General features: G+C 36.8%; 1 protein-coding gene across 1 annotated transcript in view; it reads left to right on the top strand.

Annotated features, from left to right (window-relative positions):
* The window catches only part of LOC118882965 (putative protein ZNF720), a 31,489-nt gene that overhangs the window by 13,639 nt on the left and 1,193 nt on the right, over positions 1-16,657 (top strand). The window contains exons 3-4 of the mRNA XM_036829404.1: positions 2,386-2,512; positions 2,779-2,874. Coding sequence (XP_036685299.1) covers positions 2,386-2,512; positions 2,779-2,874 — 223 coding nt within the window. The remainder of the gene's footprint in view (positions 1-2,385; positions 2,513-2,778; positions 2,875-16,657) is intronic.

The following is a 16,657-nucleotide window of genomic DNA, read 5'->3' as shown; positions in this document are numbered from 1 at the left end:
AATAATGAATTATAACCCACTGGGGAAAAATAGGAATTTGTGGGTCTATACTTATAATAAATTGGCAGAAAGGAGGTTTCTTGCTTATGGTAGATTAAGGGCAAATTGGTAAATGTGGAAGGAGTACAGAAGCTGGAAAAGCAGCATTTTGCATCTATCATAGTGAAGATCATATCAGGCAAGAATCATCAATTCATGCTAAATCTAGTGGACAGTCTGATGAGGATTGGGGGATTTTCATGGTCTTAAAATCTCCCCAAAGATTGCTTATTAGTTCCAAGGGAGGTAAAAAGGCAGTAATTATACAGTGGAGAAATCGGACGACCCTTTGCCCGGGTGGGCAGAATTAGCACTTCCACTGAGGGACAGTGGCAGCATATGCTGTAGATAGGATACCCGTGAAGGGAACAACATCACCTATGCACTTTCCAACCTAGATCAAGTAACGTGAATCTAACCACAAGGAAACATCAGACAAGTCGAAAATGAACATTCTCATTTTTAGAAAGAGTGGGGAACCGTATTTTTCAAAGACGCCAATGTCATAAAAGGCAAAAGCTGTGGAAATGTTCCAGAACAAGAGAGGCTAAAGAGACATGACAACTAAATGCAATACTTTGCCCTAGACTGGATCTGTTTTGGAAGGGGGAGGTGCTATAGAAGAGGTTATTGTGTCAATTAACAGAACTGACATAAGAAAGGTAACTTAGATAAAAGTACCATGCCAGTGTTAATTATACTGAATTTGATAGCGGTACCATGGTTATATAGGAGAATATCCCTATTCTTAGCAAATTCATACTGAAATATTTACGGCCATGATGTATGTAACTTACCTTCAAATAGTACAGAAAAAAAATGTGAGTGTGTGTTAGCAAATGTGTGTTTATAGGTAAAGAGGAAGAGGGAATACATGCTAATGATAAAATAAGTGGGGTTAAACGTTAACAAGTGAATCTGGGTATGCGAGTGTTCTTTGTACACATTTTATTTTTGCAGTCTTTCTGTGTGTTTGACAACTTTCAAACTTTTCTTTTAAAAAATAGCATTATAGAGTCTGGTTTATATATTTTCTAAGGTGATTCAGATGTGCAGCCAGAGTTGAGAACCACCATTCTAGAATGTTAAATCTTAAATTATGTAAGGCCAGGGCTTATTCACATCTTTTTACTGTTTTCACATTTTCTGGAGTGGGGGTCTTCAGAATGGAAGGTGGACATCCCAGGAGATATGCAAGACTATCCATCAGGGTCTCTGAAGAAGATATTACAATTTATATTAAATTTTTATCGAAAATTGAGAACGTGATTAAGCTTCATTAAATACTTGGATTGTCATTACATGTACTTATGTACAATACGTACAAACAGTATCCGTTCACATGATGGAGTGGTGATCAAAGGATGTTTGGATTTATAGGAACTGGTTCAAAATTATTCCATGTCTGGCCCTTGAATACCTGTTGAGTACTTTATCTTACCATATCCCCTCACCCTGTTGACCTAGCAAACTATGCTAGTTGCTTTCCCCTGGACTTAACTTTTAAAATACATTTTAAATGCACACAAAATGCATTTGACCATGTGGAGGCTAATGCATATTTTTGCATAATACAACTACTCAAAGATTTTCAGCTTCATAACAGCCACATAATAACAGATGGAACTAATTTTTCCTTCCTTTATGTCTACACTATACTTTATACTTTTTTGTTTTTATAAATTTACTTATTTTATTTATTTATTTTTGGCTGTGTTGGGTCCTCGTTGCTGTGCATAGGCTTCCTCTAGTTGCGGTGAGCAGGGGCTACTCTTCGTTGCGGTGCGCAGGCTTCTTATTGTGGTGGCCTCTCTTGTTGCAGAGCACGGGCTCTAGGCGCACGGGCTTCAGTAGTTGTGACTCGCGGGCTCTAGAGTGCAGGCTCAGTAGTTGTGGCGCACGGGCTTAGTTGCTCAGCAGCATGTGGGATCTTCCGGGACCAGGGCTCGAACCCATGTCCCCTGCATTGGCAGGTGGATTCTTAACCACTGCACCACCAGGGAAGACCCTATACTTTATACTTTGTAAGCATTTCTAACATAGCTCTTTTAATACCTTATTGTAAATAGATGTTTGTATATCTACTTTACTACTAGAATTTAAGCTTATTGTTCTTGATTTTTCTGAGCAATTAGAATGTTTCCATGTACAGAGTAGTTAGCTCAATAGAAGCTTTTTTTATTCAGCAATTAATCACCATGTTGATAAGGTATCTATTTCTCCCATAAAAATGAAAACAGCATATATGGTATGCATCAAATATTTTTTTAAGTTCTATTCCTCACACATATTTTTCACATTCTCCAATTGTTAACAATTCAGACTGAACAAAATGTACTGTTACAGGGACTAGTATCATTCAAGGATGTGTCAATCAACTTCACCCAGGCAGAGTGGCAGTGGCTGGACTCAGCTCAGAAGATCCTGTATAGGGATGTGATGCTGGAGAACTACAGCAACCTGGTCTCAGTGGGTAAGCGGAGCTTTCCGTGTAAGTTCCTGTAGTTGGTGAAACATGTCAAACCTCTGAAGAGCTGAATTGTTTTTAGTGTTAAGGGTTTGGGTTCAAAAATTCTTAATTGCTTTGGGGCTCTAGAAAGGATGTCAGCGTCTTCGCCTCTGGTGAGAGGTGCTACCCTGCCAAGGTTGAAATAAGCACCCTCATCATGCATGACCATCTTTAGGCTCCATGAAGCTCAAGTGTCTAGATAAGAGTCCTGTGTCATTTCCCGTTGACAGGGTGTCTTATACCCAAACCAGATGTGATCTCCCAGTTGGAGCAAGGAGAAGAGCCGTGGATAACAGAGGTAGAGTTCTCAAGCCAGAGCCTTCCAGGTGAGTTATTGTGTACCAAAGGGATGGAAGCTAGTAGAAATTAGATCTCAAATGGACAGTGAGTTGTTTAACGTCTGCATTAGTTTCTTAGGGCTGTGGTAACAAAGCACCACAAACTGGGTGCCTTAAAACAACAGAAATTTATTTTCTCACAGTTCTGGAAGCTACAAGTAAAAAATCAGTGTCCGCAGGGCAATGCTCCCTCCAACGACTCTAGGAGAGGGTTCTGCCTCTTCCTAGCTTCTGGTGGTTTCGGCAATCCTTGTCACTCCTTGACATATAGCTGTATCACTCCAATCCCTGCTTCCATTGTCATATGGCCTGCCTTCTGTGTGTCATCTTCTTATAAGGACACCAGCCATACTGAGTTTAGGGCTCACCCTAATCCAGTATGACCTCAACCTAACTAATTACATCTGCCAAGACCCTCATTCTAAATAAGGTCATATTCTGAGATCCTGGGTGGACCTGAAATTGGGGGAGACATTAGTCAACCCAGTATAAGCTCTTTGAAACATTTTTGGAAATCTCTTTTTAGAGACTTCATACCTTTTCAAAATTTGAGGATTATCCAGCCATCATTGCTAAAATACTTAAATTAACACCTTGAAATATCACCCTTCTCACAGGGTGTGTTCATTCTATGCTTAATGTTTATAGAGAAACTTTGCACTCTGACGTTACACAAATCTAATTCTTGGTTACTGCATCTTGAATCTTTACTTCTTCACAATTCCTCTCTTTCTGTAGCACTTTCAGTTGCCAGATTTCCTCTTATTTTCACATACTCCTTTTGCCTTTCATCATTTTTAGATATCTTCTTTAGAAATTACTAAACATCTGTGATTTTTGTGCTCCTTCAAGTTTCCCTAATCATTCCCTCTTTCCTTTTGTGGTAAAATGCCTCATATTTTTCTGTATCCTGACTCACAGTTCATTTTCTCTTTTATACCTGCTGTTAAGATTTCATTGCCATTTTGTGTGTGTGTGTGCCCAAATTGATAGTTACCTTCTGTACCTTTGTGCTTTATTTGATAGCACTCAAAACCCTTTCTAAAATACCCATAAACTTGCCTTTGGTGAGCAGAACTAATTTGATCACACTCACCTTTCCTAAATATTTACCTTTCTGTTGTCTGTCTAGCTTACCAGCCAACACCAGTGCTCATCATACAGCATACAGTAAACATTAATTAAATCAGTACATTTTTATTTATGCAATCATTTATTCAATTCAAGATGTCTGTAAAGACTCTGTTTTATACCTTCTGCTCTTCTCAGATGTTTTTAAGTGATTAATCCATCTTCAAGGCTTAAGCTTCTCTTAGGTTTATGACTCCAAAGTTGGTGGTGATATAATCACCATAATCAACACTTGCATTGTAGCCTACAATGTGCACCGTTCTAAGCAGTTTATACGTATTAATTCATCTACTCCTCACAACAATCCCGTAGTATAAATACTGTTACTGTTTTTCCAGGTAAACAGACTGAAGTCTAAAGAGATTAAGTAACATGCCCAAGGTCCTCCAGTTAATAAGTGGTACATCTAGATTTCATACCCAAGAAGGTTGGCTCCAGAGACTGTACTCTTTACAACTATTCTGTGCTGCCTCTTATCTGTCTTATCTTGCTTCTGCCTTTTAAATCAACGTTTTACCTGTTTGAAGATCAGCTCTAGTAGACCACTTCATTCATTTTCAGAATGTCAGAGACTAAGTCATTTATTATTCCATTTTATATTTCACTTTATAATGTCTACTCATTTTCCATATTCCCCCTTTATTCATTAGGCTGTTATCCTCCTGTTTGCAGGTATGGAGTCATCTTGAAACTTCCATCTCTGCCATTCTCTCTTATAAATTTTATTTCATTATCTGTTATTTGTTCTTATTCCCCTAAGTTACCTCAGTGTGCTCAGTTGTCATGAATTTTAACCAAAACCAGAACCATATTATCACATACCTGGGTTCTTACTTCATTTGTCAGATTTGATTACCAAAATTGGCTAATTTATCTTGATACTAGCCTAAGAAGATAAATATGCTTACTATAATTTCCAAAATTTATAATTCTCTTTTTTATAAGGACTATCATTATGGCCCTGTGTTTCCTAATCTAATTTTATTTTTCTCTATTTGCCCAAAACTCATGCTAAATTCCATCTGATCCATATTCTTAAATATCCTGATATATATCTAGATCTTTTAAAAAAATATTTGGCTACACTGGGTCTTAGTTGCAGCACGCGGGATCTTTAGTTGCGGAATGCGAACTCTTTGTTGTGACATGTGGGATCTAGTTCCCTGACCAGGGATCAAACCTGGGCCCCCTGCATTGGGAGCATGGAGTCTTAGCCACTGGACGACTAGGAAAGTCCCTAGATCTTTTATTAAAGTTTATTTTGCCTCCCCAGAAACCTTAAATCTTTAATTTTTAAAAAAAATTTATTGAAGTGTAGTTGATTTACAATGTTGTGTTAATTTCTGTTGTACAGTACAGTGATTCAGTTATCATATATATACATCCTTATTCATATTCTTTTCCATTACAGTTTATCACAGGACACTGAATATAGTTCCCTGTGCTATACAGTAGGATCTTATTGTGTATCCATTCTATATATAATAGTTTGCATCTGCTAATCCTAAACTCCCAACCCATCCTTCTCCTACTCCCTCTCCCCCTTGGCAACCACAAGTCTGTTCTCTATGTCTGTGAGTCTTTGTCTGTTTTGTAGATAAGTTCATTTGTGTCATATTTTAGATCCCACATATAAGTGGTATCATATGGTATTTGTCTTTCACTTTCTGACTGACTTCTCTTAGTATGATAATCTCTATGTCCATCCGTGTTGCTGCAAATGACATTATTTCATTCTTTTTTATGGCTGAGTAGTATTCCATTTTATATATGTACCACATCTTCTTTATCCATTCATCTGTCAATGGACATTTAGGTTGTTTCCATGTCTTGGCAATTGTGAATAGTGCTGCTATGAACATAGGGGTGCATGTGTCTTATTGAATTATAGTTTTGTCTGGATATAGTTCCAGGAATGGGATTGCTGGATCATATGGCAACTCTATTTTTAGTTTTTTGAGGAACCTCCATACTGTTTTCCATAGTAGCTGCACCAATTTACATTCCCACCAACAATGTAGGAGGGGTCCCTTTTTCCCACACCCTCTCTAGCATTTGTTATTTGTAGATTTTTTAATAATGACCATTCTGACCAGTGTGAGGTGGTACTTCATTGTATTAATAGTTTTATTAAATCTTTAATTTTGAGTTCAAGTTTTAATTGCTTTCAAGGAACTGTTCTTTACTACTCTAGCTGTATGACTTTAGACGAGTTACTTAATCTTTATATACCTTAGTTTCCTCATTTGTAAAATGGGGATGACATAGAACTGATCTCAAAGGTTGTGAGGATTAAATCAGTTATGTGTTAATTTGTATTAGATGTTGTTATTGTTCTTTCACTTCTTGTCTTCCATTTGCACTTAGGAGGTCTACTAAAAATTACATATGTTGATTTATGAGTTTCTTTTTCTCACCTTGCTTATAATCCTACTAGATAAGTGCTTCTATTTTTCTCTTCCTAATGTTCTTGTGTAACAGAACTATATATTCGATGATTATATAATTGATTGATAGAGGAGTCAGTTGAGAAAGAAACCTTTTTTTGCCCTCCTAAAATTCATAAAAATCAGAGATGTGTTAACCAAGATATAAAATTGAGTTAAGAAGTAACACTATTGCAGGAGTAAGACTTCTTTGCATAAAAAGGTAAGTTAGAATATTGAAATTGGAAAAAAATGGGAATTCATGATTAGCACATGTTTAGTATTAAACAACTCTGGTAGACTGAAATGACTGTATCAGCATTCAAAATAAAGCTATTAAATATTTGATCTTGTTGCAAGGATCACCACTTGGTCTGCTTATTTCTTACCTAGCATTAAAGGTCACATTTGGAGAAACCAAATACTTGTATTTAGTGCCTATTTTCTCCCCTCTTTTAATACTACAAAAGGGTCTTTGACGTAGATAGATAGATAGATAGGTAGATAGACAGAACACAACTAATTAAGAGGCATTTGCATTTTCTTCCTGGGAGACTAGGCCTGAAGCCAAAACTTAATCATATTTAAGTACAATTGTAGAGCCAATTCATAACCAATTTAAGATTCATCAGATGTGATTAATTTTCCTCTGTTCTAGAAGAAGTCTGGAGAGGCCAGAACATCCAAGACCAACAATCCAGTCAGTTTATATTAATCAAAAACAAAACACTGATTAATGAGAAAAATACTTCATGTGCAAAAGCATTTACTATGGGTATAAATCCTGTAGGTTCAAGAAAAGTGAACTCTAAGTGTGATTCATATAAGAAAAGTTTGAAATATATTTCAGAATTAATGATCAGTAATAGAAACTGTGTAAGAAAGATGACTGATGAAGGTAATGTATGTGGGAAGTCACGTTTCAATACTAAGCTTGAAGAATTGTCTGCTGAAATTAATGAATATGATAAAAATGGGAAGGATATCAGTCATAATGAATACCTTGGTCAGCTTCAAACTTTGGAGCCAGACTGTGGATTTAATGAATCTGGAAAACACTTTTACAAGGCAGACTCTGATAGCCAAAAGAGATCCCATGGTGGAAAAAAACCCAGTAATGAATATGAAAACACTTTCATCCAAAAGTCAGTCATCAGTATATATGAGAAAACTCATATACGAAAGCCCTTTGGAAGCAATGAACATGGGCAATCCTGCACAGTGTCAAAAGTTTTAAATCAGAGAGCACATACAGGAGAGAAGCCCTTTGGATGTGATTCATTTGGTTACTCATCAACCATTATTGTACATCAAAGAAATCAATCAAAGGAGACACCCCATGAGTATCCTCAAAATATGAATGCTGTAATCCAGACAGCACAGCTCACTGAACATCAGAGAGCTCATACAGGACAGGAATCCAGTGAATATAATGAAGGTGAACAAGCATTTAAGATTTCGAACTTTAAATATAAGAGAATTGACACAGTGAAGAAACTTTATGAGTTTACTGAGTGTAGGAATGCCTTACACAAGAAGTCTCATTTCAGCCATATTCAGAGAACTCACATAGAGAAATCCTATGAATGTAATCAGTGTTGCAGAATCTTCAACAGAAAAGCACACCTCACAAAACATCAGAGGATACACACAGGGGAGAATCCCTATGAATGTAATGAATGTGGCAAAGCCTTTTACAACAAGGCACACCTCACTAGACATCAGAGAATACACACAGGGGAGAAACCCTATGAATGTTCTGAATGTGGGAAAACTTTCTGTGTGAAGTCAACACTTACCGTGCATCAGCGAACACACACAGGGGAAAAACCCTATGAATGTATTAAATGTGGGAAAACCTTCTATGTAAAATCAAAACTTACTGTGCATCAGAGAACACACACAGGGGAGAAACCTTATGAATGTACTGAATGTGGGATAACCTTCAGTCACAAGTCGACACTCACTGAACATCAGAGAACCTTCTGTGTAAAGTCAAAACTGACTGTACATCAGAGAATACACACTGGGGAGAAACCTTATGAATGTATTGAATGTGGGAAAACCTTCAGTGGTAACTCACACCTCACAGTACATCAGAGAAAACATACAGGAGAGAAGCCCTTTGAATGTACAGAATGTGGGAAAACATTCAGCCACAAGTCTTCCCTTGTTGAGCATCAGAGAACACACACTGGGGAGAAACCCTATGAATGTACTGAGTGTGGGAAAACCTTCAGTAGCCATTCAAATCTCAAAGTACATCAGAGAACACACACAGGAGAGAAGCCCTATGAATGTACTGACTGTGGGAAAACCTACAGTCACAAATCAAGTCTTAATGAACATTGCAGAAGACACAGTGGGCAGAAGCCCTGTGAATGTGATAAATGTGGTACATCATTCATTCTGCCACTTTGGTCCTTACTAAATACCAGAGAATTCCAAAAGGAAAGAAGAACTATGAGTATAATCTATATAAGAAATCTTTCTTGCTAGAAGGCAAACTCCATGGTACATCAGATAGCACACCTGGGAGAAGAAGTCTTTAAATATTTTAAATCTCAAAAACCCCAAAATCAAGTTCATAAATCAAATTCATGGTATGGCAAAGAACTGATGAGGTGAAACATTGATCATCAAAGAATCATAATAATGAATACATTAAAAATCCACTTCTATAAGTAGCTATAACTAATTGTACATCAGATTATTAGTCTATGATTGAAGATTTGTAGACAGTTTGAATATGTTTTAGCATTTGACGAGATTTCAAAAAATTTTACATCAGAGAATCCATTTAGAGGAATCTTAACATGAAAAAGTATATTACAAAAAGAAATAATATCATCACAGTTTTAATATCAGATATAATCTGAAATATTTTATAGAATATAAGCCAATATTCTGATATGTATATGGAATGTTGAAAAATAGGAAGTCCTTTAAAATTTGAATAAGTTAAATGATCAAGACATAGAATTAAGCATATATAAACTGAGCTGATGTATGCATATGCTTCATCACAGGAATGATACGTGTATTGGATTTGCATATGCAATTCTAGAATTAAGTGGGTATAGACGTTATATACCCTTAGTATAGTAAGAATTATTCCCACTGAGTTCTCCACATCATTTTGCCTTAAGACCTTTCAACACACTATATATTTATTATATTTGCAAATTTTAAATATTATACTTTAATTCCTTTTCTCAAACATTTTGCTGACCTCATTATATGGTATTGTCCTTGCTACTGAACAATATTTTAATAAAGAGGTTTATGATTCCACATGCTTTTTTTTTTTTTTTAAATGGGTAGAGGAGGAGAGGGGAGTTGAGGAGGGGGTACTGGCCCAAATGATGCATCAGAACTGTCAGTGTAGCTTTTTTTTTTTTGCTACACCACGCAGCATCCACATGCTTTTTTAAATAACGTTTTTATTTTCGAATAATTTTAAACTTAGAAAATTGCAAAGACAGTCCAGAGACTATCACCCAGTTTCCTGTAATGTTATCATCTTATGTAACCTTGGTATATATGTCAAAACTAAGGTATTAATATTGGTGCAATATTAGTAACTAAAGGCTTTATTTGGATTTCACCAGTTTCCACTGACGATCTTTTTCTGTTCTAGGATCCAGTCCAGGATACTACACTGCATTTAGTTTTATGTTTCCTTAGTCTCCTCTGATCTGTGACAGTTTTTCAGTCTTTCCTTCTTATTTATGATCTTGACACTTAGGAAGAATACTTGTCAGATATTTTCTGGAATATCTCAGGTTTTCTCATAATTATACTGGGGTTATGAATTTGGGGGAAGAATACCACAGAGATGAGGCACCCTCATTGCATCAGGTGAGGGTGTAAAGATAGCAACCTGACTATTCCCTAGTGATGTTACCCTTGATCACATGGTTAAGGTGGTGTCTGCCAGATTTCTCCACTATAAAGTTACTGTGTTTCCCTTTCCATACTCTTCTCTTTGGAAGTGAATCACTAAGCCCACACTCAAGGGGTGGGGAACTAAGCTCCATCTCCTGGAAGGTGGGGGGTGTTGCATAAATTATTTGGAATCTTATAAAAGGAAAGTTTATTCTTTCTCATTTATTTATCCAATCATTTATATCAGTATGGCCTCATGGATATTTACTTTATTCTCTGGGTTATTCCTTTTGTTGTTCAAACTGTTCTGGCTTTGACCATTGGGAGCTTATAGGGGAACATCTATACCACAGTACTCTGGAAATCTTGCGTGTCTCCATGTAGGCCTCGTAGTCCAGACTCAACTGCGCATTGACCTAAGTCTTGGCAGATATGCATTTTATGGGGAGCTGTCACGAGACTGCTTCTCTTTCACCTCCTATTATGTGGGAGGCTTCCATGAGACAGTTTCTCATCTGCCTCTCTGGTTCTGGTTAGTTATGGGACTTCGCAACTTGTTCCCTTCTCCCTTGGGTAGAGCTACAGTCTAGCACTGGCTCCTCTGTAAGAGAGTACCCCAGCCACTCATGATGCCCATTCTATGGCCCTATTTGCTTTTCCACCATCCTTTGGGAGAGGAGGCGCAGGCAGCTGACACCATGGTGATCTTGTGTAGGTAACAGCAGTCTCAGTCCATCTGTGCTTGCTGTGACCTTACCAGACAAATCTGTGGCACAAGGAAAGCCCACCGAACAGCCGAGGTACTCACAGCTGTTTAGAGACTGCCTGACAGAGCTCTTTCAGGTTGGTTCCTGTGCCCTTTTGACATGCTCCCATCCTTTTGTTGTCATTGTTACTTGTTTTATTTTAATGGACTTAAAATGTTGCATTTGTAAAATTAATTTTCATTCAGATGGTTGGTTTTTCTTGTCTTTTTTTTACTGATTTTAATTATTTGGGAAAGGGTGTGTGCTTTTCATAATGACAACATCCCATTGAAATCCATCTGTCTCACCTCCATTGATGGGTAGCTATTTCAAGTTCAGCAGAGAAGACAGAGGCTGATCTCCACCAATTTTCATTGTCCTGTCCCTTGCAAGTACTAAGAAGGTGATATCAAAAAAGGACATGCGCTCCTTTAATCTAGCACAATCCCCCACTATATTTTGTATATCATAACATTGACATTTTTGAAAAATTCAGGTCATTTTATTATAGATCATTCCAAAATTGAGATTTTTTCTGATTGTTTTCTCATTTGAAGATTCAGGTTAAACACTTTGGGCAAGAATATTACATGGGTAACATTATATAATTTTGATTGCATCATGCAAGGAGGTGCATGTTTTCAGCTTGTCCCATTTTGGGCAATGCTTAGTTTTACCCATTGGTGAGATGATGTGATATATGGAGACCATGTAAATACCTGGTTTCCCAACAAAGCTTCACTCAGTAATATTAACACCCATTGATGATCTTTACCTGAATCACTTATTACATTGCTGGGTGCAACATTAAAATTTTCTAATCTACTATTTTTTCTATATTTATTAGCTGACAGCCTTCTCTAAAGAAGAGCTTACTTTTCATCACCACCATCCCTTCTGAGGAACACTGTGAGCTCACGTATTCTTTTTTATTCAATGTGTCATAGCTCATTAACATCATTATTCTTTTTGATGCTTTTTGCATCAAGGACACTGAAACTGATTATACAGCAGAAGTCTTTATTAAGAGATATATACTGTAGAAATGAAGTGTCATGATATATGCAACTTTCAAATTACTGAAGTATTCAGTAATATTCAAATATACAAATTTTACAAAATATACCAAAAAAGTGTATTTGTACGTAAAGAGAGAGCTAATGTGGCAAAATATTAACAAATTTTAAGTATGGATAAAGGTTTGAATCTTTTTAAGTAGAAAAGAAAAAAAAACAGAACACAAAATGTTAAAAACTGATCAGTTCTTACACTAAACCTCAGGTAGATTCCTTTTTCTTCCATTGCACCCAATTTCAAAAGGAGGGAAATGTTCCCCTCCAGTCCCCAATACCTTATTCGTCCACCTTCATTAAATCTATCATTCGGTACTGTCCATTTTACTTCCATCATATATCTATCTCCTTTTCCCTTCCCACTGAAACCACACTATTTCAGGTTCATTACCCAAACCATTATGGTGGCCTCCAAATTTATTGTTCTCTCTCTAGTGTCTCTTCTCTATCCATTAACCACAAAGCTTCCATGGCAAGTTCCTTAAGCACAGCTTTGACTAGGTAAATACCTGTTCAAAAGCCCACAGTAGTTCTTTGTCTGCCGTATAATACCATGCAGATTCCTCAGCAGGGCATTCAAAGTCCTCCACATTCTGCCAACTCATCAGCCCTGCTACCTTGAACAACATAAATAATATATTTAGGTCCGACTGACTCCTTTTTGGCCTGAAAAATACATATCCCTTTCTGCCTTCTTTCCCATCTACATCTCCATTTGTTGAGAATGTAGTCATTCTACCTCTTCCCTGAAGTGTTCTCCAATTCCCTTAATGTGGACATTGTTTCCTTTTTGCAGGACTCAGAACACTCACTATATGCATTTCCTATCTCACATACATCAATGTGCCTTGTAATAGAGACAAGACTCATCACCCCTTTGAGAGCCAGTCAAGATTATAGCCTTCTTAAAGACAGAAACCTCCTTTTTTCTCTTTTCAGTATTTCAGCTTTGCTTTATTTATTTTTTTAATTGAGGTATAGTTGTTTTACAATGTTGTGTTAGTTTCTACTGTACAGCGAAGTGGAGTTCCCTGTGCTATACAGCAGGTTCTCGTTAGTTATCTATTTTATATATATTAGTGTATATATGTCAATCCCAATCTCCCAATTTATCCCACTCCCCTTCCCCCACTTGGTGTCCATACGTTTGTTCTCTACATCTGTGTCTCTATTTCTGCCTTGCAAACCGGTTCATCAAGACAGAAACTTCTATTATCCATTTTTACCTCTCCTAAAAACCAGTACAGTCCCTAGTAGGGCTCAAGAATGTTGGTGGAACTGCATTTTTAAAACTGCAGTCAAACAACAGTTTCTGAAAATGATGAAGTAAACTTTTTACCATCTCATAGGCTATATGGTCACTCCTAGATGGAAAATATTCTAGACAGCTATCAATGAATATATTACCCTGAAACATATCAGTATCATCATCATCATCTTCAAAAGCAGAGTCTTCAAAAATGAAAGGCAATGGTGGAAAATCTTGAAACGATGGAGGGTGATTGCATTTTGTTTGCACCAGATACAGTAAATAAGTTGGAGACATAAATTTGCCTCTGAGAGGTTGCAATATTAAGACGTTTTGATTTGGGAGGAAATATGATTACTGTAGTTACCGAAGAAGAGGCATGACATAAGGAAAGCAACGTTTCAGAAACAATATTCTGGAAGAGGAATACAAAACTAAAGAGAAGAACGCAGAGGTGCAATTAGAGGTGTGGCCTGGCACTGTCAGGTGAAGAGGGCCAGGAGGGGATCTTTGAGAGCAAAAATGAAGACAGAAAGGCACAGATACAAATTTAAAGTATATCAAGAGTTGATTTAGGTAAGCTACAAAGAAAAGAAGAAATCAAGCATTTTAGTGATCAATTCTATTGTATGATAAATGTATAGGATTCCCAAAGCACCTTGTGCATGTTTCTATTTAGCAAGTTGGGAAAAAGTGTGTTTTCTTTCTCATCCCAGCTAGCTTGGAGCCACTTAAGGGCAAGGACCATGTTGCATCCATCTTTGTAACTGCAGTGCCTAGTATAGGCACAGAGAAGGCCACAGAAAAAAATATTGTAGAACTGAACTGATGACAATTTATTACAGGTAAAAGGGAGGACTGAACTTGCATATGAAATTCAAAGAGTACCCTGGAGTGGTAGCTGATACACATATGTGTGTGAGTCGGACAGTCTTCCAGAAAGGAGTAGTAATACTTTTGTTTCGGGATGTTTGCAACTATGGTGTAACCTTTTTAAGAACAGAGTTCAAAATTATTTTGAACATTACATAGCACCAAGCATAGTACTGAGCATGCAGTGGATGTTCAATTAGAAATATTTTGAAATATTTTTTTAAAAACCGACAATAAAAACAAACCTCTTTCACCATCTTCATTTTATCATAAAATATTTAAGTAAAGTCCAGTGTTTTCAAAATCACATGAGATTTTCCCCTGCTAATGAATATTCTTTCTATATAGAGGAAAACACATAAAGATGTTATGATGTTGGACCCTCATTCTAGAACTGACTAGAGAAAAATGAAAAAGTTTTCCTTATATCCAATTTAAAGGAAAGGAAGAAGAGTTAGACTATAGATTATAAAAAACAAACAAACAAAAAAGACGCGCTTCTCAAAGTGGTTTGTCTTTTTGGATTACCATAAAATGTCATTTTAACTGATATCATTATTTAGTAGACACTTTATCTTTGAATCCTCTCTGAAATGTTTGCTTTCTCCACCTAATAGTAAGCTTATAGAATCTGAAAAATTAATCTGTAGAGAAGGCACTGTTCCTAGAAGTAGCTTCCATTGGCTTTTTTTTTTTTTTTAAACACTTTGCTTTTTTTTTTTTAAATTCACTTTATTTTTTATTTTTTATTTTTTTTTAAATTTTATAGCTACTTTATTTATTTATTTATTTATTTTTGGCTGTGTTGGGTCTTCGGTTCGTGCGAGGGCTTTCTCTAGTTGCGGCAAGTGGGGGCCACTCTTCATCACGGTGCGGGGACCGCTCTTCATCGCGGTGCGCGGGCCTTTCACTATCGCGGCCCCTCCCGTTGCGGGGCACAGGCTCCAGACGCGCAGGCTCAGTAGTTGTGGCTCACGGGCCCAGCCGCTCCGTGGCATGTGGGATCTTCCCAGACCAGGGCTCGAACCCGTGTCCCCCGCATTAGCAGGCAGACTCTCAACCACTGCGCCACCAGGGAAGCCCCCATTGGCTTTTTAAACAGCTTTATTGAGGTATAATTTGCATACCATGACAATGACCCTACGTGTACAATTCAATGATTTTTAGTAAATTTTCAGAGTTGTGCAAACATCACTATAATCCAAGTTTAGGACATTTCTGTCACCCAGAAATATTCCCTTGAGTAAATTTGCTGTCATTATCCACCCTCAACCAACCACTTTTTTTGTGCTTTTGTGCCATCTGCTTTTTCCCTCTATAAATACATGTCTTTTCTGGATGTTTCATATAAATATATAGTCCTTTATGTCTAATTTCTTTTATTTAACAAAATTGTTTTTTAGGTTCAGTCATGTTATGGCATTCCAGTTTCTCTCTATCCTTACTACCATTTGGTATTATCTGTGTTTATAATAGTCATTCTAGTGAGTGTGAAGTGGTATCTCATAGTTTTAATTTGCATTTCCTCAGTGACTAATGATGTTTGGTACCTTTGCATGTGCTGGTTAGCCATTTGTATATCTTCTTTGGTGACATGTCTCATTCAAGTCTTTTGCACATTTTTTGAATTAGGTTGTTTGTCTTGTTATTGAGTTGTAAGTCTACATATTCTGGTTACAAGTCTTTTATCAGAAATATGATTTGCAGCTATTTTCTCCTAATCGTGTGATTTGTCTTTTCATTGTCTTAATGCTATCTTTTGAAGTGTAGTAGGTTTTAATTTTAATGAAATCCATTTTTTCAATTTTTTCTTGTATAGATCGTGCCTTTGGTGTCTGGTCTAAGAACTCTTTGCAAAGGTCATAAAGATTTTTCTTCTGTATGTTTTATAGTTTAAGCTCTTATATTTATGTCTTTGATCCATTTGCTCTAATTTTTGTTTATCGTGTTAGGTAAGAGTCTAAGGTCACTTTTTTTGCTTGTGAGTATACAATTTTCCCAGCACTCATTATGGACACCCAATTTGTTTTAGCACAAAATTTAATTTCCCCTTGAATTGTCTTAGCACCTTTGTCAAAAATCAGTTGACCATTGATACACAGCATCTTGTGCAGTAAGAGTTTGTTGACTCAATTAAGCTGGATTTATCTATTTGCCTGTACTTATGCCAGTACCACACTGTATTGATTACTGTAGCTTTACAGTACATTCTGAAATCAAGTAGTGTGTATCATCCAAATTTGTTCTTTTTCAAGATCGTTTTGGCTATTCTAGGTCCTTTGCATTTGCATATAAGTTTAGAATCAGCTTGTTAGTTTCCACAAGAAGCCTGTGGAGATTTTGATAGGGATTGTGTTCAATCTGTAGGTCAATTGGGGGAGAATT

Source organism: Balaenoptera musculus, chromosome 16, assembly GCF_009873245.2.
Source record: "Balaenoptera musculus isolate JJ_BM4_2016_0621 chromosome 16, mBalMus1.pri.v3, whole genome shotgun sequence".
NCBI lineage: Eukaryota > Metazoa > Chordata > Mammalia > Artiodactyla > Balaenopteridae > Balaenoptera > Balaenoptera musculus.
This window is presented reverse-complemented; position numbering and strand designations above follow the sequence as displayed.